The sequence below is a fragment of the Peromyscus leucopus genome, chromosome 7 (genome assembly GCF_004664715.2).
Source record: "Peromyscus leucopus breed LL Stock chromosome 7, UCI_PerLeu_2.1, whole genome shotgun sequence".
Lineage (NCBI taxonomy): Eukaryota > Metazoa > Chordata > Mammalia > Rodentia > Cricetidae > Peromyscus > Peromyscus leucopus.
Genome location: NC_051069.1, coordinates 6,446,510 through 6,471,249, shown reverse-complemented (window position 1 = coordinate 6,471,249; position 24,740 = coordinate 6,446,510). Strand labels below are relative to the sequence as shown.

The 24,740-nt window shown below is 48.5% G+C and overlaps 1 protein-coding gene across 3 annotated transcripts in view; it reads left to right on the top strand.

The window, feature by feature from the left end:
• The window catches only part of Dapk2 (death associated protein kinase 2), a 127,088-nt gene that overhangs the window by 89,332 nt on the left and 13,016 nt on the right, over positions 1 to 24,740 (top strand). For 2 of the 3 annotated variants that reach the window (XM_037207394.1, XM_037207393.1), the window contains 6 exons: positions 8,801 to 8,930; positions 13,614 to 13,662; positions 14,412 to 14,438; positions 17,796 to 17,948; positions 19,453 to 19,498; positions 20,851 to 24,199. In XM_037207394.1, the coding sequence (XP_037063289.1) occupies positions 8,801 to 8,930; positions 13,614 to 13,662; positions 14,412 to 14,438; positions 17,796 to 17,948; positions 19,453 to 19,498; positions 20,851 to 21,465 (1,020 nt within the window). In that variant the 3' untranslated portion in view covers positions 21,466 to 24,199. Of the gene's footprint in view, positions 1 to 8,800; positions 8,931 to 13,613; positions 13,663 to 14,411; positions 14,439 to 17,795; positions 17,949 to 19,452; positions 19,499 to 20,850; positions 24,200 to 24,740 lie in introns of those variants that run through there. The other variant, XM_037207395.1, reaches the window with a different exon arrangement.

Sequence of the window (24,740 nt, the reverse complement as noted above, 5' to 3'; positions counted from 1 at the left end):
TCAGAGCCACAGGGTGGCCCCTCTTCTGGTGAGCGGGTGGAGGCTGCGGCTTGGCAAATCTAAGGGCAGCTGAGTTAGGCCCTTCCCTAAGCCACAGCGGTGGCTCTTCTGGGAAAAGCAGGGAACTGGGGTGGCACCCTGGCTGAGACACCAGAGCCAACTCGGAACGCCCACTCTGCCGGCAGGCTGGGGTGATCCCAAGGACGTGGTTGCATCAGTTAGAGGAAGAGAGGCATCTTAGGAGTAGGAATCACACCGCTGTAGCCTCAGCTCCAGCCCCTACTTGGCTGAGACACCTTGGGTAAACCCTTGATCTCTTTCAACTTGGTTTCTTCATCTGTGTGGCCTGAATCCTGGCAGGACTGGCCCCGTACGGTGGAGATCAAGTGAGCCGAGTGTGCTGGCCTCGTAAACAGTCAAGTGCTACGAGTTGTTTTTCGGTATGCTCTACATGGCTTGCTGGCTAGATGCTGTGAGGAGCACTGGGAAGGTGTGTTATCTCTTTATTAATGCAGTGGGGGAAGCAAGACTCATTTTCAGGAAGCCAAGCACGGTGGCTCATCCCTGTCATTCTTAGTGCGCAGCAGGCTGAGTCAGGATCACTGAGTGTTCCAGGCTAGCTTTGTTTACAGAGTGAGATCCTATCTCAAAAAGCAAAACCAAACACTAACAGCAACAAGGGACTTGCTCCCGGAATGCTTGGGCACAGAGGCACTGCAGGTGGAGATGACCTGGGGAAGGGGAAAGGCTGGGCTGCAGATTTGGGTGATGACTCCTGGGAGAGGCAGGACTTGGGTGGTACCTGGAAGGATGGCAGATGAGCATAGAATGGCCTCATCCTGAGGGAGAGAATCAACCAGATGGTCACAGGATAATGAGGATAATGAGGATAATGGCCATGGGTCACCTTGGGCATCATGTTTGACCCTCCTAGAAAGCCTCCAGAGCAGACATCCTCAACTTGTGGGTCATGACTCCTTTAGGGGTTGAACGATCCTTTCACAGGGGCCGTCTAAGACCATCAGAAGACACAGATATCTGTATTACAGTTCATAATGGTAGCAAAATTACAGTTGTCAAGTAGCGATGAGAATAATTTTTATGATTGGAGGTCACCACTCCATGAGGAACTGTATTAAAGGGTTGCAGCATTAGGAAGGCTGAGAAACTCTGCTCTAGAGGTAGCTTTCATTATTATCCCAAATTTGTAGCTGAGAGAAGTTAGGTGGCTTGCTCAGTGTCAGGCTGCTGCCCACGGCGGAATGGCACCTGAGCCCAGATTCCAAGGCCTGTACTGTTAGTCGTTATCTGCACTGATTCTCTGAAAATGCGCAGTGTGAGAAGTGCTGGGTAACTGCTGGTTTATTCATTTGCTTACTTGTAACCAATAACTGAACACCCACTATGAGGCTGGCCACTCTTGGATACCAGCGATGGCTGTAAGAGGCAAAGCCCCCGACTTTCCTCCTGGGGCAGTGTGGGCAGGACATGTAAGGAAGCGATTATCGTTGTCCTGGTGGTGCTCTGCCAGAGGCCTGTGTAATCATCACACAGGCCCTTGGGTGGGAGCTGGCGGTGTGTTGGAGAGATGGGCCACAGACTGGGTGGGTGCTGAGCTTGGGCAGCTATTAGAATGCGGGTGCCTGGCAGAATAAACTGCTGGTCAGGGCAGAGGAGGCAGTGGGATGAAGTCGATGCTGAGCTGGCAGTGGAGTCGGGACCCAGGAAGTCTTTGAACGGCAGACAGAATGGGCATTGGGCATTGGCTACACTGGAGGCTTGTGGGTCAGGGTTGCCTGTGATTAGTCCTGCTTTCTCAGGTTGCCCAGAGGTCTCTGACCAATCTGGGGTTGGGCTTGGATTGCTCATGAAGTTTTCTTGTCCTCATAGCATAAGCCCAGCTGGGCCTCAGCCTCACCCAGCAGCAGGCAGCCCACGTGAGGCACCCCGGGGACTCACTACATTTGAGCTCTGCCCCTTGTTCTGTGACCTTGGCAGCTTCTTAACCTCTCTGGGCTTCCATGCAACATGGCTGACTAAATGACCTCTGAGATCCCTTGTGGCCCCAACATTGTGAGGGTGGAGGATAAAACAGAGTGGGGAAGGGAAGCAGGAGATGAGAGCATGGGGATGATGGTTTGCACAAGGGCATACTCTTCATGAACTCAGGGGATTGAGCGGGGAGTCAGGATGAACACCCAGAGAGGACTCAGAGCTACCATTCAGAACGAATGAACATAGCCCATGGGCTGCAGCCTCTCTGGGCACTGTGCTCCCCATGCATGGACTATCTCTCTGACCTGCTAGGCATGTACCCACTTACAGATAAGAAAGAGAGGCCCCCAAAAGGACCGAGGACTTTTGCCTGTGTTTTTCGTATTTCCAGTGGCAGAGCTGAGAGGTGAACCGAGACGTGCCTGACACCAAGTCCTTGTGTCTTGCACTTTACTGCATAGTTCCCGAAGTTGCCTCCATCCTGTCTCAACCACTGGGCATGCTGTGCTGGTCCCAAGAAACGTGGGTCGCCCTTGGAGGACCAGCTTCCAGTTGGTACCACGATAGGCATCGCTAGCAGGATCTACTAGGGCATAAAGGGGGCATGTTGACTTCTCCCAGGGTGCCTGTCTGTGTGGCAGGCCCAGTTGGGCATGTTCGTTTTGACAGGTGGGGGCAGTTCCACCCCACCCCACCTCCCGGTAGCAGCTCTCTGGATTCTGGGCAGCGGCACCTAAAGAATGTGGAGCCTTCCCCCAGCCATGCTTTACAGGTGATGTCAGGTGCGTGGGTTAAGTACCTGGTGGAAGTGAATGCCGTCGGAGGAGGATAGATAGGATTGTGCTGCCCACAGGGTAGTCTGGCGGGGGCCCAACCTCCTGTGACTGCGGCAGCCTATTCTTCCTTCCTGGCCTGAGGCAGAGAGACAGGATCCGTTTCGTGTCCAGCAGCAGAAATTTGCCCCAAACTGCTAAACCTGTATCTCAAAGGGCCTTTGGATGACATCGGATGCCTCACTTAGAGTTGAGAGCTGGGCCCAAAGAAAGGAAGTAGTCTGTTTATTAAGCTCAACACCTTTGAAGTGGACCTGAAACTGTTTCCCAGGCCCAAGGCTTGGGCTCTTTTCTACCACTGTGTTCTATTTGGGGAGGTGGGATCAGAGATCTCAACCTGGGGAACTGCCGTTTGCCAGGTCCCAGGCTACCTTTCAGACCATGCCTTAACTGCTTTCTGGACAGTGGGGCTCTCTAGCACTCCTAGTGGTGGCCAAAGGGCTTACAGCAGGCAGAGAAGGGTGGAAAACCTGACGCCTGGAATTCTTTCACTGCATTTACGCGACTATTAATGGAATATGCAGCAGATAGCAGAGGCCACGACAGGAACCTTGAATTGAGTTGACTTTCCCTAGGGAAAAGGCCACCCACCTAGGAAAGTGTCATTATAGATGAGAGACAGCCTACAGTGAGGACCGCTGGTAAGCATGGTAAGCACTGTTGGCTGTGGAGGATTAGAGCCTTGAAAATAGGGGAGAAAAAGGAACAGGGTCATGGGGCATGGCTTGGAAAAGTGTGGAGAAGAGTAGCAGAGGCTTTCAGGCAAAAATAGCAGTTAAAGCTTGGGAGAGCGTCTTTTTCAGGGATGAAGCCCGAGGAGGCTGCTCAGGCTCCAGGAGATGGTTCCATATCTGTATACACACAGGAGAGGTAAATGAACTCAGTGAAGGTGTTTGGAGGGGGTGGGGATTGGGGGTTGGGGGTGGGTTTGACCAAAACCTTATATGCACGTATTAATATTAAATAAAATATTGAAAAAGAATAGAGCTGCATCTGAGGATGGACCAGAGCTGATCTGAGGTGCCTGAGGTAGTGGTACCCACCCCGTGGGGAATGAGAGTAGGTCCAGGTACGAGGTGCAAGGCTGGAAAGGTAAGGGGGGCTCGGGTGCTGGTGTCGGGATGTGAGTGCCTCAGTCATCAGAATGAGCTTCTTTTGGTCACTGGGACCACTGAAGATATTTAACAAGAGTGGACAATGTGATCTTATTAGGAGCTGAACTGCCAGGGAAGCTGTCCTGCCTTTGTGAGTTGATGGGCCTTGGGGCTAGTCTTTCAGTTCTCTGGGCCTCAGTTTCCTGCATCTATGAAATGGGAAAGCTAGCAGCACCTGCTTCTCAGGGTGGCAGCAAAGATTGTGTTCTCATTGAGATGAGTCTCTGGCCTCTAGAAATGGTCAGGTGTTACTGGAGGCTGGAGCAGCAGAAGGAAGAAGCCCTGTGAAGACTCCAAGACTTCTCTTGGTGGCCTGGAAGCAGTAATATCATTTGGTGGCAGGGAGCCAATGGCCTGTCTGCACCCAGTCAGGGCAGGTTTGAGCATATAGGGCCATCTAATTCAAGAACTCATTGAGTAGCTGGTGAAGTGGGAATAAGAATCCCCGTCCTAGCCAATCCCAGGACTTGGGAGGCAGAGGCAGGAGGATCTCTGTCTACAGAGCTAGTTAAAAAAAAAAAAAAAAAGAAAGAAAGAATCCCAGTCCTGACCACCCAGCAGAATATTCCTGCAGCCCCAAGGCCACCTCCCAGGTTGAATGCTCAGGCAATGTTTCTTTGTGTATACCAAACTTGGGTCCATCCTCCCAGGACTTCCCATTTTCCATTTTTATTTATGTATACATCTGTGTGTATAATGTTTCATATATGCAAGTATCTCTGGAACCTGGCAGAGGCTGTCAGATCCCTTGGAGCTGGAGTCACAAGCTACTGTGACCAGCTTGGCATGGGTGCCCAGAACTGAACTCGGGTCCTCTGGAAGAGCTCTTACGTGCTGAGCCGTCTCTCCAAGCACTCCTCCGCCCTATTTGGTTTTCTTGTCTGAGATGACGGCACCTAGCTTAGGAGCACTTGCAGATGTGAAAGCCAGGCTGGGGACATGGTTTGGATGATGATGCTCATCTGCATGGAAGCATTCACAGAAGAATAGGCATCCTGTGGAGGCAGGCGGGCACCTGCTCCAGACACTAAACCACCCGGATTCCCTAGCTCAAGCAGGGAGAGGGATATTTAGTCTAGAGTGTGGGAGCAAGAGCTTTGGGTATGACAGATAAATGCTTAAGTCCCCATGTCCCTTTGCTGATGTCTTGGCTACTTCTTTAGCTAGAAAGGAATAACACCCACTGCTTGAGGCAGTTGAGTGAGGTGTAAACTATATATGTGTTTGGTTAGCACCAGGTCCTGAGTACTGAATCGGCTTACTAAACGGCACTTGTCTTCTCTCAGGGAACGCTTACTGAGCACTTGATGGCTGCCAGACTCTCTCCGAAGCTCTGGGGAGATGCTAGAAGAAAGCACTTAGGAAGCTTGAAGCCCGTGGAGGGAGACGGAGAGTGAGAGAGGAGCTCTAGCTTTGGGATGAAGGGAGTGCTCTAATGGGGACGGGCAGGGTGTTGGAGATCTGGGAAGGGAGGCCCCTCAGGAAGACCTTTTGGAAGAGACTGGCTATCTTAACTGAAATGTGAATAGACATCGCCAGATTTGGGGAGGGGGCAGAGAGGGGAATTGCTCTAAGCAGCCCTGCTCCAGGCAAGGGCTAGAAATAAGATGGGTAAGAAAATATCATCTTCCACCGTTCTTCTCAGCCAGTGGACAGACTGTTGCCTCTGTATCGTGAGCTACAGATCTGACTAGATACAAGACCTGGGGCTGTCTCTTCTTCTCTCGGGGTAGCACGGCCCTAGAGATTTCAGTCTCAATTCTTTTCTGCCTCATCTCTGCTGCTCTGTCGTCCTGCAGATCTCCAGGTCTAGGGTGTCCACTTCTGTGGCTCATGGCTCCCATTGCATTCATTGTGGTGCTGTGCTGGGTTCTGCTGGGGCATGGCCTCTCAGCCCAAGAGCCGTCTCAGGCCCAGGAGAAGTTCCTAACAAGGTGGTCAGTGCTGTGGGTAGAATAGAGGAGAAGCTGCCTGGCAGGGAGGTAGTGGCCAGTAGGGAAGATATGTCTCAGTGCGAGGAATAACACAGTGTTCTTATGGCGGCCATCGGAGTGCTGGGCAGGGGACACTGGAACGGGGCCACGGGCATGGGTCTTGTCTCCTGACCTCCTCTGCCCTCACACGCCTTCAGCAGAGACTAAAAATCTGATCTGCCTTGGGAAAGGACTTTGACACATTTTCAAAATAAAGTTGAGAGTAATCTCTAGAGGGGAAGAAGAATAAACAAACTTTAAAAATGCAAAAGGAAACGTGTTATTTAAACAGACCAAAAAAAAACAAAGAGAAAGTGGAAAAATTACGAGGGAGGGCTTCAATTCCCTTGAGTCAAGGTCTCTAGCTGCTGTGACAGAAGGTCACAGAGACTTCAGGGAATCAGAGCCACCTGGTGTATGTGTTGGGGGAAGGGGGTGACCAGTCCAGATTACATGTAAATTTAGCTAAGAATTAGGATCATGCTCAGTAGTGTGTCACCATAAGGAATCCACACAGCATTCGGGGAGGGAGGGCATTGCAAGGTCTGAGTTCTGCCAGAGAGTCAGGAAGGAGGGGCTGCTGGACTGGAGACAGCAGCCAGATGTCCTAAAAGATCTGAACAAGCAGAGGCCTAGGGATGACCAAGGTCTGCTCACATTCAGGTAGGGCCTGGGGCCATAAGGAATGTCTTCTCGGGAGAGATGGTTTGAACAAGTCCAGTCAGGATTTTACTGGGAGCAGGAGGACCAGAAGACCTCCAGGTAGAGACAGTGCTGTAAGCAAAGGAGCAAGGTGGGAACTCCTCAGTTCTTCTGAGAGCGGTGACTTCTGAGCTCTCTAACATCTGTTTGTTTGGTTAACAGCTTTTCTGAGCTGTAGTCCACATATGACATGGTCCCCCACTTGCTGTGTGAAAATGAGAGATTTTATAACCCAAAGCACAATCGTTTGCAGGGCAGTTTTAGAATTAATTTTGGAATGTATTTATCACCCTAAAGGAATTACACATTTGTTAGCAGTCCCTACATATTCCCCAGTCTTTTAAAAAGTTCTTTTTATTGTATTTTTATGTGTATTTGTGCACATGCCTGTGTAGCAGTGCACATACGGAGGTCAGAGGTCAACTTGCCACAGTCAGGTCTCTCCTTTCCACCATGTGGGTCTCAAGCATTGAATTTACACCATCAGGCTTGTAGCAAATTCCTTCACATCAGTGGTTCTCACCATGTGGATTCGCATATCAGATATTTACATTTTCATTTCTAACAGTCAAATTATAGTTATGAAGTAGCAATGAAAATATTTTTATGCTTGGGGGTCACCACAACATGAGGAACTGTATTAAAGGGTCGCAGCTTTATGAAGGTTGAGAACCACTGCTTTACATGGTGAACCACTTCACTGACCCCATTCCCCAAGTCTTAATCAGTTACCAGTATACTTTCTGTCCATGTGTATTCCTCATAAACAGAATCCTGTGTTATGTGCCCTTTTGTGTACATTGCTCTCTTTTAGCATGTTCTCTTTCTCTTTCTCCTCCCTTTCCTCTTCCTCCCCCTTCTTTTTTGGAAGAGACTTAATTGTCGCCCAGGCCACCCTCAAATTCACTTTAGTCTTCCTCCTTAGTATCTCAGGGACTAGGGTTTCAGGCATGCAACCTGGCACCTGGTTAGTATCACATGTTCAAAACTTATCTACATTGTAACATTCATCAATACTTAATTTCCTTTTATCTTTTTATTTTATTCCTTTTTATCATCAAATAGCATTCTTAGGACCGGTAAGAATACTTATCTCACATAAGTAAAGCCCTGGATTCTGTCCTCAGCCTGAAAAATAGTAAGTCCTCCTGTGCGAATATTATATATGGTGTGGGTATGTCACACTTTGTCTCTTCTTCAGCTGATGGGCATTTTATGCCTTAGAGCTCTTGTGGAGGTGCTGTAGTGAATGTTGTGTGTATAAGGTTTGTGTGGGTGAAGTTTTCAGGAAAGTCCAATTTAAATGGTATCTAAGATAGTCATTGGAGGAGTAGAGGAAAATGGCTGAGCAGGTAGACCTGCCCACTTCCTGTCTAATCTGGGGGCTTGGATGGGAATGAAGAGGGTGGACTTCAGGACCCTGTCCCAGCTTCCCTGGGAGCTGAGAGATGGATGTGGCGGTGGTGGTGGTGGGGTCAGGGACAAGCTGTGAGGGTCTGACCAGTGTCTTCTCTCTTTACTGCCAAGCCTGCTTGAGTTGTCAGTCAGGCCAATAGCTGTTTCAGGGCTGGAAATAGCTTGGGCGGCTGGTATTTTCCCTGGAAGTCAGGTGCATTTTGTTTCTATGTCCTGCCAAAAGCCCAAATTAGTTAAACACACATAGAGAAGTTGCTTAGTCTCAGAGAAAGTCAACAGGAAGCTGGCTGGCCAGAGGAAATAGGGAGGTTACACAGTTGATGAAGGCCAGCAAACCTTGCATAGACCTGGGGAGGCCTGTGTGTTGCTGTCACCTCACACTCACGCAGGGAGGTGGCTTTGCCTACCGGAGAGGCTAGAAGTGTCTGCTCAGTCCCATCTGACTGACGAGGAGGCACTGAACCACACTGAAGAGCTCTTCCATTCAGAGACAGATCAGACATTAGAGCCCAGTTCTCTAGCTTTGCTGTGTGTACAGGGTTAGTAAAAGCTGACCCTTGACCCTTGGTGCTGGGTTTGAGAAGACCCAGGACACGAAAACAAGAACTTCATTGTTTTAGTCCTCTCCCCCAATCCAAAAGCACACAAAACTCCACCCTAACCCAGAAGGAAAATACAAAACCACACTTTAATTACTGTCTCTCCTTCTTTCTGTTCTGTCCTCCAGCCAGAAAACATCATGTTGTTAGACAAGACCATCCCCATCCCACACATCAAGCTGATTGACTTTGGCCTGGCTCATGAAATAGAAGACGGAGTTGAGTTTAAAAACATTTTTGGAACACCCGAATTTGTTGGTGAGTTTGGGGACTGTTTTTCTCTCAATCTGGCATTGGGGCTGAGGAGAGAATTCAGACCTGACATCAAGCCCCAGAATCCATGTAAGAAAGCCAAGGGTAGCTCTGCCCTCTTATAATACCAGAGCTGGGGTGGCAGAGACAGGTAGATCCTGGGGCTCACTGGCCAGCCAGCCTAGCCTACTTGACAGGTTCCAGGCCACCTCAAAAAGTAAGGTGGGTTGTACTGAAAGATCAATAGCCAAGGCTGTCTTCCTGCACACACACACACACACACACACACACACACACACACACACACACACACAGTAGAAGGGAGGGAAATCTCAGGAACAATCCTCATGTCTGGGCTGAGAAATGATGCCTTGGGATACCTGCTATCAACCGAAGGGGTTGAGAAGGAATTGTCTTACTAGACCCTGGGTGAAGAGACAGGCTGGGCTCTGAGTGCCCACTGGGCAGAGAGTGGCCGGGTGGGGCTAGAGGCCGTTGTAGAGTTACTTTCCCAGAACTGGCCCCACCATTTCCTCTTGGAGAAGTGTATTGTGCAGACTTAAAATCCCTTCCCTGTGTGGTTCCCCACAGGAATTCCTCCTCTAAAGTAGCTTTTGATTTCTTGAAAAGGAAAGAGGTACCAGCCCCACCACCTGCCTCTCCCGAGAGCCTGTCCTTCACTCACCCATTGGAGTAGCCGGCTCCAGCGAGGGCCTGGCCTTGCTGGCTTTCCTCTGTTCTGTTCACCCTCTGCCCCAGCCCTCTCTGTCCTACACCCTAGAGACTCCCCTGTGGGACCTGCCAGAGGTTGGAGGATCACAAGAAAGTCCCTCTGCAGAGAGGAAAGGAATGAGAGTTGAGACCCAAACCATTATGTATCTATCTTCTCAGGGAATTGAAGTATTTTAGACATGGAGGGAGTGGCCTCCTCAAAAAAGCAGCTTGGCTTATTTTTTTTCTATCAGGTACTTTGTTCTAGGCCAGACTCTGTCTTAAAAAACAAAACAAGACAAACAAAAAAGACTGGCACGATTTGAGAGAACTAGATAGAAATTTAGGGCTGGAGAGGCTCAGTGATTAGTAGTGCATACCACCCTTGCCGAGGACCCAAGTTCAGGTCCCGGCACTCATAGCAGATGGCTCACAATCTCCTATAACTCCAGCTCCAGAGGATCCAAACCCTCTCCTGGCCTCTTTGGCACCTGCACACCCACACACAGAAACACACATCTGCACAGAATTAGAAATAAAGATAAATATAAAAAAGACATTCAGTATGTATGTGGGACAGGCCGTCCTTTTAGGAAGATGCAATGAGATTAATTTCCTAGGGCGGAGGAAGTATTGGTGAGTAAAGCGCTTGCCATGCCTGCGTGACCTGAGTTTGAATCCCCAGAGCCCACTGAAAGCCAGGTGAGGTCGTGTGTGTCTGTACTCTTGGGGTTCCTACAGCAAAATGAAAAGCAGACAGGAGAGCCGGGCAGTGGTGGTGCACACGCCTTTAATCCCAGCACTCAGGAGGCAGAGTCAGGCAGATCTCTGTGAGTTTGAGGCCAGCCTGGTCTACAGAGCGAGATCCAGGACAGGCACCAAAACTACACAAAGGAACCCTGTCTCGAAAAAAAAAAAAACAAAAAAACAAAAAAGAAAGAAAAAAAGAAAAGCAGACAGGAGAGTCCCCAGGAGCTGATGGGCCAAGGCTGGCATACACAGGTGAAACACACACACACACACACACACACACACACACACACACACAACACACACACACACACACGGGGGGGGGGGATGAAAATAAATTCCTAAAGAAATGATCATAATCAAAGTGATGTCGAGTTGCTGTGTGAGATTATCTAACTTGGAGTTGGCATGCTGGTACACACCTATAATCTCAATAACTGGGAGGTGGAGGCAGGAGGATCTGGAGTTCAAGGCCATGATAAGCTGCCCAGGGAGTTTGAGACCAGACTGTACTGCATAAGATCCTGTCTGAAAAACAAAAAAAAATGTCTCTAATTCAGTAATCTGAAACAGGAGGATTGTGAGTTGGAGTCCAGCATAGGCTGTACAGTGAGACCTTGGCTCTCAAACTTAAAAAAAAAAAAAAAGATTCTCTAAATATGGACTCTCAAATTATGCACCTATCTTATTGGACCAGTCCATAGGTTACTTGAGGTCCACACTTAATTTAAATATCATTTTTTTTTAAAAAAAACACACTTTCATGTGTCCATGAGCAGAAATAATTTTTTTCCCCCGAGACAAGGTTTCTCTGTGTAGCTTTGGTGCCTGTCCTGAATCTCGCACTGTAGACCAGGCTGGCCTCGAACTCACAGAGATCCACCTGGCTCTGCCTCCCGAGTGCTGGGATTAAAGGCGTGCGCTACCACCGCCTGGCAGCAGAAATAATTTTTAAAAAACACCAATAATGAAAGGCAGACACCATCCAAGTGATCTCTGAGAGAAGAATAGACAGTAACATAGTGGATGAGCTGTCACACAGCTGTGAAAATGGAAGTCCATGGACGAAGCAAGCGAAAACAATCAAGAGAGAGAATTTCAAATGCATCCTGGCACCATTTTTATAAAATAGAGAAAAGCTGGGCAGTGGTGGCCCTTGCCTTTAATCCCAGCACTCGGGAGGCAGAGGCAGGTGGATCTCTGTGAGTTCGAGGCCAGCCTGGTCTAAAAAGCAAGCTCCAGGAAAGGCACAAAGCTACACAGAGAAACCCTGTCTCGAAAAACAAAAACAAAAAAATAACAACAACAACAAAAAAAACCCAAAGCCAGTGTAGGGGTGTCTGTATGCTGAAGGAGGGAATGTAGAAGAGAGGACAGCAGACAGACTCCATAGATGCAATGGTTTGGACAGTATCCTGGATAAATAATCTCAGTCTTTCCCATGCTCTCCCTCTTGTTTTAGCAGCTAGAAGGAACCCCTCTTCTCGTGAAGTACTGCATCCACTTCTTACTACATTCTTAAAAGTCGCGGACAAAGTGGGTGTCAGTTCAGCATTGGCTCTCTGGGGCCTCGGTGCTCTGGGCAGCATGTGGTCCTCTTGTGTCTATAGCAGAGTCTTCTCTTCTGAGCTCTGCCCTCTCTTGGTCACCCACCATATCTTTGGCCCAGCTCCTGCTTCCACTTGTGTGTTAATGGCTTTAAATCTGATGCTTGGCTCACGCTCCTCCCCTGCAGCCAGCTGTCCCCTGGCATGTTCGGCGTCCCCTCAGGTTTATCACCTTAACTCAGTGACCCCCCCAGAATGTCCTCAGATGATGCCACCTGTCAGGCAGGACTCAGAGGAAGATGAAGGCCCTCTCTGCCTTCTTCCCCATCACCCAACAGCGTGGACCTGTCTGGAGTCTGTCCACCAGGGTTCCTCCCCATCACCGGGCCTATAGCACAACTCTTAAAAGTTGTTATTAATAAAAACAAACCCAGAGCCAAGTATTTGGGTGAATACTGGAAGATCAGAAAGACAGAACAGGCCATAGCTAACCTCACCTCACCAACGCCTCAGCCAAACCTGTTTCCTCAAACTGAAAGCCTCTGTGTCCTCATCCAATGGATCTCAGCTGAACTGCTGCTCAAACGCCTAACAGCTTAGCCAGCTCTAGTTCCTGGTTTTCACGCCTTAAATACCTTTCTGCTTCCTGCCATCACTTCCTGGGATTAAAGGTGTGTGTCACCATGCTTGGCTATACCCAGTGTGGCTTGGAACTCATAGAGATCCGGATGGATCTCTGCCTTTGGAATGCTAGGATTAAAGGTGTGTGTGTGTGCCACCATTTTCTGGCCTCTGTATCTAGTGGCTGTTCTGTTCTCTGACCCCAGATAAGTTTATTAGGATGCACAATACATTGGGGATACAATATATTACCACATGACCTCTATGTCTTCTTCCTGAACCTTCTTCTTCCCACGTTCCTCTTCCTTTGTGCCTTCCTTTTTCTCTTCATCAAGGCTTGTTCATGAGTCATTTCTCCCAGGAAATCAAGTCTTACCTTGACCAGCTGCCGTAAACAAACACCTGAACCTGGATAGATTATAAACAACAGAAACATGTTGGTCACGATTTGGGTTGTTGAAAGTCCCAGATGGTGCCAGTGGACCTGGCGTCTGTGAGGGACCTTTTCACATAGATGCAGTGTCCTTCTCTGTCCTCATATGGAAGGAGGAACAATGGGACCTTTTATAAGAGTCTAACTTTAAGCCGGGCGTTGGTGGCGCACGCCTTTAATCCCAGCACTCGGAAGGCAGAGCCAGGTGGATCTCTGTGAGTTCGAGGCCAGCCTGGCTACCAATGAGCTCCAGAAAGGCGCAAAGCTACACAGAGAAACCTGTCTCGAAAAACCAAAAAAAAAAAAAAAAAAAAAAAAAAAGAGTCTAACTTTATTCTGAAGGTCCTACTCTCATGACCTAATCACCTGTAAGGCTCCATTGTTTTATACTGTTGCCTGAGATTAGATTTCAACACAGACTTTCTGTAGAAACACACACTGTCCATAGCAACTTATTTTCTCAACATTCTTACATCCTGATCATTTCCATCTACCATTTGAATATTCCTCCCTCCCTCTATCGGAGATTCAAGATGGAGACATTTGGCACTGATTACCCTAGAATTCCCTAGAACCATCTCCTCTCATCTCTACCCCCTCTTGACTCCTCAACATGACTTCTTTCAGCTCCAGAAATCGTGAACTATGAGCCACTGGGACTGGAGGCCGACATGTGGTAAGTGGTGGCCTGGGATCCTTCCAGGGGCAGAAGGCCTCAGCCCCTGGTTTAGATGACATGCCATTGAGCATGCCTTTCTTCACACTCACGTTTCTTAGCCTCCTAGTCTGTAATGCTCCAGGAGCACTGGACCTGGAGCCAGGAGGCAATGAGGCTGGGACCCATGGCCAGTTAGAGCTTTGTCATCAGGGGGAGGCAGAGGCAAGCGCAGGCTCATCCTGGGCCAGCCCCGACTGGGGTCTAGGTAACAGTTAAGTGAGCTCCATTGATCAGTCCATCAGGTGCTCCACAGGCGTATCCTATGTCCCAGGCATATGTTTCTCTAGTAGTACTGCTAGTAGTACTAGTAGTGATCAGTTCTTTACATATTTTATTTGAACACTGCTTTACAGTTGGCCCAGCTCGTGACTTGCCTTTCTAAGATCCTGCCACCTGTGAGGCTGTTCTTATTATTTATTGTCCTCATTTTATAAGGAAAGTGGTCCCCGAGGTTAAGGGACATGCTCTGATGGCAGAGTCTGCAAATACAGAAGTCAGACCTTGAATTTGGGTCCTTGATTCCACGTGCAGAAAGTGAAGACTCTAATTGCATTCGGGTCTGTTGCAGAATGGGGTGGGAGGGAGGGGGCTTGAAATGGCATTCAGGGGCCACCTGGGAAGGAAGTGACTTCTCGGCCCTGCGTGGTGACTGCCTTGGGGCTTTGAGGTTGGAAGCCACACAGCTCTGACATGACTCTCCTTTGCAGGAGCATCGGCGTCATCACCTACATCCTGTGAGTATCTCCAGCCTTGGGGTGCAGAGCTGCTTAGCTCAGGAGGAGTGAGGGGGGCAGGGGGGCATCAGGAGTAGATGTGTCAAGTCCACAGAGCACCTGAGGCCGAGCTCGGAGCTCCACTTCATACACTTGAGCAGGGCTGGGAGTCTGGGAGAGCAGCCCTCGCCTCCTACACAGCTCGCTTCTAAATTCCTTTGTGGCAAGCTAGGGCTGCTCAGCTCAGCGTTCCACAGACTATATATGCTCACCGGAAGACCGTTACTTCACCAGAATCCTTGTGACAGCCATGAAGGCGCCTACACCTGCCCCATCCTCCTCCTCTTTTCTCTCTTCTCATCCCTAGGTCCTTTTTCCTCCCTCTCACACCCCTTTCCTCCTCCTTTCTTTCCCCCTTTCTTGTCCCTGTGTATCTGGTGACTTAAGTCACAGTTTCTGCATATGTGGTTTTGTGTGATTGATTGATTGATTGATTTAGTGGACTAGGCCTCATCTGGGACAGGATACTAGCACTGTCTTTCAGTTTGTGTGGCCATGGGCAGGTACTTAACCTTTAGACCTGTTTTTCTTACCTGAAAATTAGGAATCACGGGCTTCCTGCCACAGGAAGTGGGGTGGGTGGGCATAAGCCACTTGCACAAGTTTTAAAGGCACTGCTTTGGCTAGTGGACACTCAGCCCCTCAGTGGTTCCCAGTGGCTACCCTTTCATAGCCCACACAGAAAAACCTATTTTCATGGCATTTTCAGGGTAAAAGCCCATAGCCAGGGCCAGTGTTCCACAGGTGAAGGAGTGTCCTCAGCAGCATAAGCTGGGAGCTCTGTACAGCCACACTGTGACTCCCCAGCTGCGGCTGAGACCCTCAACCCTGGCTGCACAGTAGATCTCTTAATACCTACCGTGGCCCGAGATCCACTCAGTTAGAATCACTAGGGGAGGGCCATGGCCCCAGCAGGCTCTGCTGCAGCCCAAGGCCAAGGAGCCTTCCTCTGTAATTCCAGAGCCAGGGAAGTCGCCTATTGGTTCTTAAATCTTGGGTTTCTTTAGTATTGTAGTTTTCACATTGAACTATTAAAGAATTCTACAGGCCACACAGTCTTCTTATGATCCTTGAACTTGATATTTATTTTATTTTATATTATTTTTCTTTGTTTTGTTTTACTGTGTAGATCTGGCTTTATTTATTTATTTATTTATTTATTTATTTATTTATTTATTTATTTATTTTGTGGTACTAGGAATTGAACCTAGAGTAATTTAACATAGCTAGGCAAATGTGCTACCACTGAATTATATACCTGGACCCTCTTAATTTTTTTCCTTTTGAGATAGAGACCAAATTGCCCAGGCAGACCTTGAACTTGTGAAGCTATATCAGCTTCCCCAAGAGCTGGGATTATAGGCCCCATGTGACCAGGCCTGGCTGTCACAGCTTCATTGAAAACCTGTTTTATCAGAAGCACTGGGCCAGGAACTCAGGATCCTGACATGGAGGAGGGTTGGATTTTCTTGTCCTGGGCTCTGTGTCTGTGGGAGATACACCCCACAGTTAGTGTCACCCTGTGGGAGCATAGTTACATTGGAGGTTTGAGCACAGGTCTATGAAACCCAGAGGGAGAGGCTGGAATTGTAGAAGGTAGGTAGGTAGTTAAGTAGGTAGGTAGGTAAGGTAGGTAGGTAGGTAGGTAGGTAGGTAGATAGGTAGGTAGGTGGTAGGTAGGTAGGTAGATACATAGCTAGATAGTCAGATATATTTGAACTGGGAGATATAGAATAAAATCAACTCCCTGAATAGTAAAGAGGTGGTCAAAGACATAGCACATGTGATATAGACCAATTTCTGGTCTTAAGGAAACTGGGGACCTAGGACTCATAAAAAGTTATTTGTATTTTATCAATGACAAAAATAATGACCATTAATTCTACAGCCACTAGTATGGATCAGGGTTACAGAAGACAATTTATCTATTTCTTGTAGTACTCAGGGTTGTAACTAGAGTTTTCCTGCCTTGCCCACAGTCAGGACAATTCTGTCATCCACCAGTCCCACAGCTGCTCAGACCCAACCAAGTAAACACAGAGACTTATATTGCTTACAAACTGTATGGCCGTGGCAGGCTTCTTGCTAACTGTTCGTATAGCTTAAATTAATCCATTTCCATAAATCTATACCTTGCCACATGGCTCGTGGCTTACTGACATCTTCACATGCTGCTTGTCATGGTGGCGGCTGGCAGTGACTCCTTCTGCCTTCCTGTTCTTTTATTTCCTTTCTCTGTTAGTCCCGCCTATACTTCCTGCCTAGCCACTGGCCAATCAGTGTTTTATTTATTGACCAATCAGAGTAATTTGACATACAGACTATCCCACAGCACAGGATTGACCCCAAAGACCTTGTACGTGCTAGGCAAGCACTCTACCCCTGAGATACATCCACATTTATTGACTTTTTTTGAGATGGGGGTCTCACTGTGTAGTTCTGGTTGGCCTAGACTCTATGTAGACTACCCTAGTTTCAAATTCATAGAGATCCTTTCCCTGCCTCTGCCTTCCAAGTGCTGGGATTAGAGGTGTGCACCATCATGCCTTAGCCTTCCCTTGGTCTTTTGAGACAGACTTTCTCTATGTAGCTCAGGCTGGCCTTGCTGTTACCTGGGCTAAGAAAGCAGCAATGGGGACAGGAATGACTGCCAAGAGCTGTTTGGTGACATTTCAGCCAGGTGAGATGTGGCGAAGGAACAGAAATAAAGTGCTCTTTCTAGCATGGTGTGGTTAATCCAGGTAGGCAGTGAGTGCATGGGGTTTATGCCTATCAAGGGTGTGTCTGGGTAGAGGTACCTGGTGCTCAAGGGGGAAGTTAAAATATGAGCTGGTGCTTCGGGGGTCCTTGTATGATACACCCTTGTCAAGCCCTGTGGGGACGAAATCTTGTACACCTTCTGTGCCTCTCAAGCTGTGCTCAAGTTGCTCCCTCAGTCTGGAAGTTCTTTCTAGAGCTTCTCTGATGGTTGACAGCCTGGTCATTCTTTAAGATAGAGTGCAAACTTCAACCATCCTATGATGCTGCAACCCCCCCCCACTTCCCTGTGCTCCCCAACTTCTTTGTCTGGCCCCTTATTGTATTTTACTTTGTTCTGCCAGGGACTACCGTCTCTTCTTTTAGCTTCTGAGTCCATTAAACACAATCTCCCTGGGTCAGGTACTCAGTCGGAGGTCCAGAAAGTGAATTGAATTGGACCGCACTGAAAAGTCTATTGTTTGGTTGCCTGGAGAGAGCAAGCTGGGGTTCCCTGAGTCTGTTACTCCAATGTGTCTCTCCTTTCCCTCCGTTACATGGGTCTTTCTCTATTGTGTTCAGACTAAGTGGAGCGTCCCCCTTCCTGGGAGACACGAAGCAAGAAACACTGGCAAACATCACAGCTGTGAGTTACGACTTCGATGAGGAGTTCTTCAGCCAGACAAGCGAACTGGCCAAAGACTTCATTCGGAAGCTTCTTGTGAAAGAGACCCGGTAAGAGGATAAAGAAAGACTGTGGTTTCTCCGGTATTCATCCTTTCCTATTGCCTTCCAAAGACATGCTAATCTGTCCTCACTTGGTCATCTGGGCCATGTAGCCCAGTCTGGTCAGGTGCTGAGAAGTGTCACTGGCCATGACTTGGCATTTATCTTGTCATTTCGGTTTTTGCCTTCATCTCCTCCTGCCAGAATACAAATGACTCTGTCTCCAGGAGCATACACATGTACGTGCTTGCATGCGTGTGTATTTGGAAATCATGGGTTATTGCGTGCAGTCTTCCCCATACAGATGTAGGACTCTGACTTGAAAGACAAACAATGAGCATTTTGAGTCCTGTTCAAGTTGAGAGTGGAGGCAGACAGGCCCAGAGAGGCCAGGATATTGGGAGAGATGAAGCATACTAATCCTACCCCTCCCAGGTTGAGCTTCATGGCTATATAGCCAAAGAAGAGGGATGGGCAAGAAACTGTGCAGAGAGCTGTGATGTAGCAGGAATCTTAAAATGTCTTATTAATAAAATCAAACCTGAAGCCAGGTATTGGGGTGAATGCTGGAAGATCAGAGAGACAGAACAGACCACAGCTAACCTCACCTTGACAACTTCTCAGCCGATCCCGTTGCCTCAAACTGGAAGCCTCTGAGACCTCATCTGAATGGATCTCAGCTGAACTGCTGCTAAAAGCCTAAAAGCTCAACCAGGCTCTAGTTCCTGGTCTTCACACCTTATATACCTTTTTACTTCCTGCCATCACTTCCTGGGATTAAAGATGTATGTCACCATGTCTGGCTGTTTCCAGTGTGGCTTTGAACTCAGAGATCCAAAGGGATCTCTGCCTTTGGAATGCTAGGATTGAAGGTGTGTGTGTGCCACCATTTTCTGGCTTCTATATCTAGTGGCTTTTCTGTTCTCTGACCCCAGATAAGTTTATTAGGGTCTACAATATTTTGGGGAACATAATATCACCACACTGTGACTTTTCTGTGTGAGCATCAGAGAAAGGCCTGGATGGGCAGGGGACAGGGTCATATGTCCTCTGGTTTTCACAGGCTTCAGAGAGAGCCAGAGTGGGGTCCTGTGATATGCAGAAGCCCTCCCTGGTCTCCCTGTGTAGGGCAGTGCCGAGGTTGGAGTACCTACCTGTATGTAGAGCGATAAAGGACAGAGGAGATACCTAGGAGGCAAACACAAGAGCAGCCACCAGAGGCTTGGCAGTGCAGAGCTGCCTTTCAGAGGAGTCTGGGAGCTCAAGAGAGGGTGCCAATTAGGGTCTTCAACTTCGGAACTGAAGTTGAGGGATTGCGTGGTAAGGTGTCTCTATTGAGGTTTCTGCCTGGACCACTTTCCCTAGAGTATTGGAAACGCAGCCAGTTTTCAGCCCTGTCTGCAGCTGTACTGCCTTGAAGGCACAGCCCAAGAATGTAGAAAGGTAAGACATGGACCACTGCTCCCATCAATTGTCCTCATGGAATTTCTCTGTCTCCTCGTCCTCGTTGCAGGAAGCGGCTGACCATCCAAGAGGCTCTCAGACATCCCTGGATCATGGTAAGGGCATGGGAATGAATTCCAGTGAGCAGGAGGTCTCCCTTCAGCCCCCCAGAGATGGCTGTGGCAGTCAAATACAAACGGCTGTTAACAGGCCTTTGCTTGATCTCTGGCAGTGGTCAGGGGTCCTCAAGAGGCCTGTGCTTGTTCAGTGGGGTCATACTGACTCAGTACTGGAGTGCTTGCCTCGCTTGCATGAGGCTGCGAGTTCCACCAGGGCACCGCAAAAACAAACCAAAATAAATAAAATAGGCTTATGCTTCCTTAAGTTTGTATTTCATGGGTTCAGAGAGCCAATGGACCTATCACAGACCTCAGCTAAGACACGTTTCCTTCAGAGGCCAGCTTACAAAATGTTCTTTGTAGGAGGTCATGTTGTAGCCAGATCTCTGGCCACTAAAACCTTGACTCTGTGATCGGGTACATTTCTTTTCCTGCCTTCTGGGCTCTCACTACAGGATGAAATGCAAGTCTGTCATGTAGCTTCTTTAGGCACTGTGTGGTCTCAGGGATTGGGTCCTGAGACAGAGACCTGATGGGGAAGAGAAGCCGGATCTCTTAGGACAGTTCTGTTCCCTGTGAGAGGGTCAGGGCATAAAATGAATCCCCATAACCCGCCCGCAGTGGAGGGCCCACTGGTTTTTCACAGTCTGGGAGTTTGGCATGAAAAGCACATTGGAGTGATAGAGGGACTCAGAACAAGGCTCCAGCCCCGGCTCTGTGGGCTGACTAGCTGAACACTCCTCAGACTACCTTCATTGTTCACAGAGAAGGCCCACAAAAAAGGATCTAAGTGTAGATAAGAAGGGTAGAGGCCTATAGATGATAAATTCCTTTACTCCCTGGAGGATGGGGAAGACCAATAATCTTCCAAGTTGGGATGTGCCCAGAGCCCAAAGCTAGAGAGCCCCTTGGGCTCCTTTTTGCTGAGCATGCTGGCTTTTGCCCAGGCTGCAGTGTCCTGAAAGGCAGATACCTTCAGCCTTCCTTCCTCTGCCTGCCGTAGCCTGCACGTTTCAGCCCTTGAGTGGATGTTTGCAGAGCTCTAGCTGCAGCCTGCTCGTGTGTGCGAGCTTCTGTGAAATGCTATGTGTGTGGTAACCCTCTCTTAATGGCCATGGAACCCTTTGCCCTGAAGTAAGCATGCAGGCGGCACCCCCACATTCCTTAACGTCTCTTATGGTCTTGTTAGGGGAGCGGTGCTAGCCTCACCCTGGCTCTCCCTACCATGTCTTGACCCGAGCAGTGAATGCCAAAGAGGCCATGTGTGTGCCTTCCGCCTGCAGCGTGGACTGCCCTGTGGAGCACATATCATGTTAATATTCTGGTTCTTCTGTCTGAACACCTACTAGTCAAAAGCAGAAGCCAGAGCCCCTGAGCAGTGGAAGACACAACCTGCCCAGCTGAAGACCAAACGCCTGAGAGAGTATACCCTCAAATGCCACTCAAGCATGCCCCCCAACAACACTTACGTCAACTTTGAGCGCTTTGCCCATGTGGTAGAGGATGTGGCTCGGGTGGACAAGGGATGCCATGCCCTAGCGGGAGCCCATGACACCCTGCAGGATGATGTGGAGGCCTTGGTCGCTATCTACAACGAGAAGGAGGCTTGGTACCGAGAGGAGAACGAGAATGCCCGCCATAACCTGTCCCAGCTCAAGTATGAGTTCCGTAAGGTGGAGTCCCTGAAGAAGCTCCTGAGAGAAGACATCCGGACCACAGGGGCCAGCCTCGGAGGCATGGCCAGGAAGCTAGACCATCTGCAGGTGCAGTTTGAGGCTCTGAGGCAGCAACTCTCGGCAGACATCCAGTGGATGCAGGAACTGGTGGGCAGCTCCCAACTGGAGCGTGGGAACACGGATGGTTACGGTCTGGGCTCCATGTTCCACCAGGACACCAGTGAGTCCCTGTCGGAGCTGCTCAAGAGATCACACACAGAGGAAATCCTGACCGGCTTGAAGCTCTGAGCGCCAGAGTCTAGTCAGTAGTGCATTCCCAGTGCTTTGCAGAAGCATGCTGTCTTCTACTCTACTGGGGCGTCCCACCGGAATTATCCTGCAGAGTGTACGTGCATTCTTCTACTCCCTCTAGAGTTTCCCAGCCACCAAGGTGCTAGTTAGTGATTTACTTTGCACTCCTTCACCAGCCTGGTTTTCTGAGAGGGCGCTGACACAGCAAGCTGAGCTGTGGAAACAATTAGAAAATACATCCCCGCAGCATGCCCTTCTCCAGGGGGTATCTGCCAGCCCCCAGGAGATACTTGATAACTGAGTAATGATGACAGATTGGCTCACCTCTCAGGTTCCGTCCGCATGCCTTGAGTGCAGATCTTGGGTAATGATCGACATAACTAAGAATAACTTAGTCGGCAGGTTGCTTTCCTGTTACAGAGTCAGGATTTTAAAATATGCAGAGAAATATTAACTTTCTTTTAGATTGTCTTCTCACTCATCAAGTGTTTATGTCTGTGACCTTATTAATTTGTAAAGCACTCTGTGAGATAAGAGGCTGGGATATAGCTCAGTTTCTAGAGTACTTGCCTAGCATCTGCAGAACCCCGGACTGTATCCCTAGCATAGCATAAACTGAGCTTGGTGGTACACACCTCTATCTGGTACTTAAGAGGAGGAGTTAGAAGGATTGGAAAATTAGAGTTATTTCTGGCTATATATTGTGTTTGAGTTAAAGGCCAGCCTGGGGTATATGGGACCCTGTCTTGGGGTGGGGTGTAGCTCTGTGAGCTGAGAAAGTGAATGACAGTATTGTTACTATTCATTTCTCTGTAGCCAATGAAAAAATTGACTCAGAGAAGGAGAATGAGTTAGGATGATTCATAACCTGTTGGAAACCCATGTTTGAGGTGAGGTATGGAAGAAGTTTCGTGAGACTTAGCTGTAAATATCCATCTTAATAGTAAAGTCCTGATCCCAGAGGCTAAGGGGTCAACTTTACATTGAAAATGAAGATGAGAGGCAGACAACAAGGAGGTGTTTATTCATGTCTTCTGGGCCAGTGGGCCCTGAAGTGTGGGAAACCTCAGAGAGCTTTGGGAAGCACAAGGCTCATTGGTCTCTTCTAGCACCAAAACTTTGAGCATCAGGAGGTTTGTGTGATGTCATCTCCCTTTCCCAGAAGGAAGGCCCATCAGTACATCCATGCAGACAGCACATAGAATATGGCCCCTGAACCCCACATGATGCTAGGAGCTTGGGACTGGGGATAAACTGTGTTGGTTTCAAGCACCTCCACAGCCTTGCAAAACACCTATAGTATTTTTTATTAAATATCATTCTCAGGTTAGTGAGAAAACAAAGAATGTGACTTGTCCTGGGTCATCATAAGGTTAGTGATAAAAGTAGGAGCCTTCTGATGATTCCGTAGCTCTTTCTGACTCCCTTAACTGCTTGGACTCTAGGAACTTACGCTCTGCTTAAGGAGATGCGTGATACCCAAGTTCATCCATCCCTTCAGACATAGTTAGCAGGCGCCTGCCAGTTTCTAAATAGTTGACTTGAGTCCGGGGATGTGGTGTCAAGTAATATCAAGCTGGTTTTCTGCTTCCCTGGAGTTCTCAGTTGAGTGGTAGTTTCTAGCATTAATCAAGAGTTCTATAACTGCAGAACTACAGCTGGTTCCCATGTTCTGAAAGAGAAGTAGGCAGTACTGCAAGGCCTACAGTCAGACAGACAGACAGACAGACAGACACAGACAGATAGACAGACAGACACAGACAGACAGACACAGACAGAGACAGAGTGGAGTTGATCTGCTCGGGGCATGTATGGAGGACACTGGGGCTGTGGTCAGCTAAGGAAACCAAGGAGAGGAGTGTCCCTCATGGGGCCATCATATCAGTGTTCTGTGGTAAGAGGGAATGGAAAGAAAACTGAGGAAGAGAGAATGGGAGTTATAGAGTGTGGAGATAGCTGAGGACGAGCAGAACCAGCAGGACTTTGGCATGTTGAGGAGTTCATGGGAGAAATTCTCAGTGGGTAGCGCAGACTAGATCTTGATCTAACAAAGCCATTCTTTAGAATTTTATATATATATACATATATATATTAAATTAGCAAGCTGGATCATATATCACATATATTTAATAACTGTAATCAAAATTATTTTAATCAAATATAAGAAACCACAATGCATGATGTGTGATCATTTTATGGACAATTAAGAAAGAAAAAAAATCCCGTCAAGGGCAGTCTCTAGGAGGTACTACACAATGAGAGGGCGACCGAGAGACAATGTCACCGTGCAGAAGGGAAAGCTGGAAACACACCCAGCTGCACTTGGACCCTGGGTGGAGAGGAAAAACTCAGAGCAGAAGGCCTTTGCACCATTATTCTGGGATTGAACCACCTCAGTGTGCAGCAGGAGAACCTCAAGCAGGGACTGCCGTACCCCACAGTCGAAGGCAGGGGGACCCCACCTGGCTCCCCAAAGCTGTGCGGTCTTTTCTCCTGGTGACCTGCTTCAGTCTGGCCCACAGTAATGAGATGCCACATTGATCAATACTGCTGATGTCTGAGGTCTGACATTGCACATCCTGGAATCAAGGAAAGATTACAGAACACTGTGCCTCCCCCTAAAGACAAATGACTCTGCAATTGCTTCAAAGTCCTGTATGCCCCGTCATGGAATGTTGCATACTTGTTTGGTACAAGACACTATGAATATTAAAGGTTCTTTTGATTGCATCAACATACCTTGACCTCTACATCTGGTTTCCGAAGAAGAAGAAGAAGGCAGCCATGGATGGAAAGATGCTCAATGAACCATCTTTGAAGGCCAAAGTAAATGCAAGAAGATTTAAGTGATGACTTGATTAGGGAGGACAGGGAAGGAAGGCAGAGCTGGTTTCCTTGGGTTTGTGGAATCAGCTACTCTGTTCACGCGGAGAGGGTCCTCAGAGGTAAACTACCCAATCCTTTCCCCGTATCACAGTTTACAGGGCAGCACTTGCCCAAAGTCACACAGCTGTCAGCCTCTGAGCTGGCTCAGAGCCATAAGTGGTTTCCTTCCCCACAGTGAAATTGTCCTCTGTGTTCACGGCCAGTCCCTAGTGACAGGGTCTCCTTTAGATGCTTTATAACCAGACCCTTAACTGTACCAAGACAAAGTGAACCGAGAGAAGCACCCCGCGACTGTCAGGGAAGTTAGAGAAGACTGTGTGACTTTCCTGTGTCACCTGCCAGACAAGCTCCTTTCTCCTGAGGTATCACAACGTGATGCAAAGGGG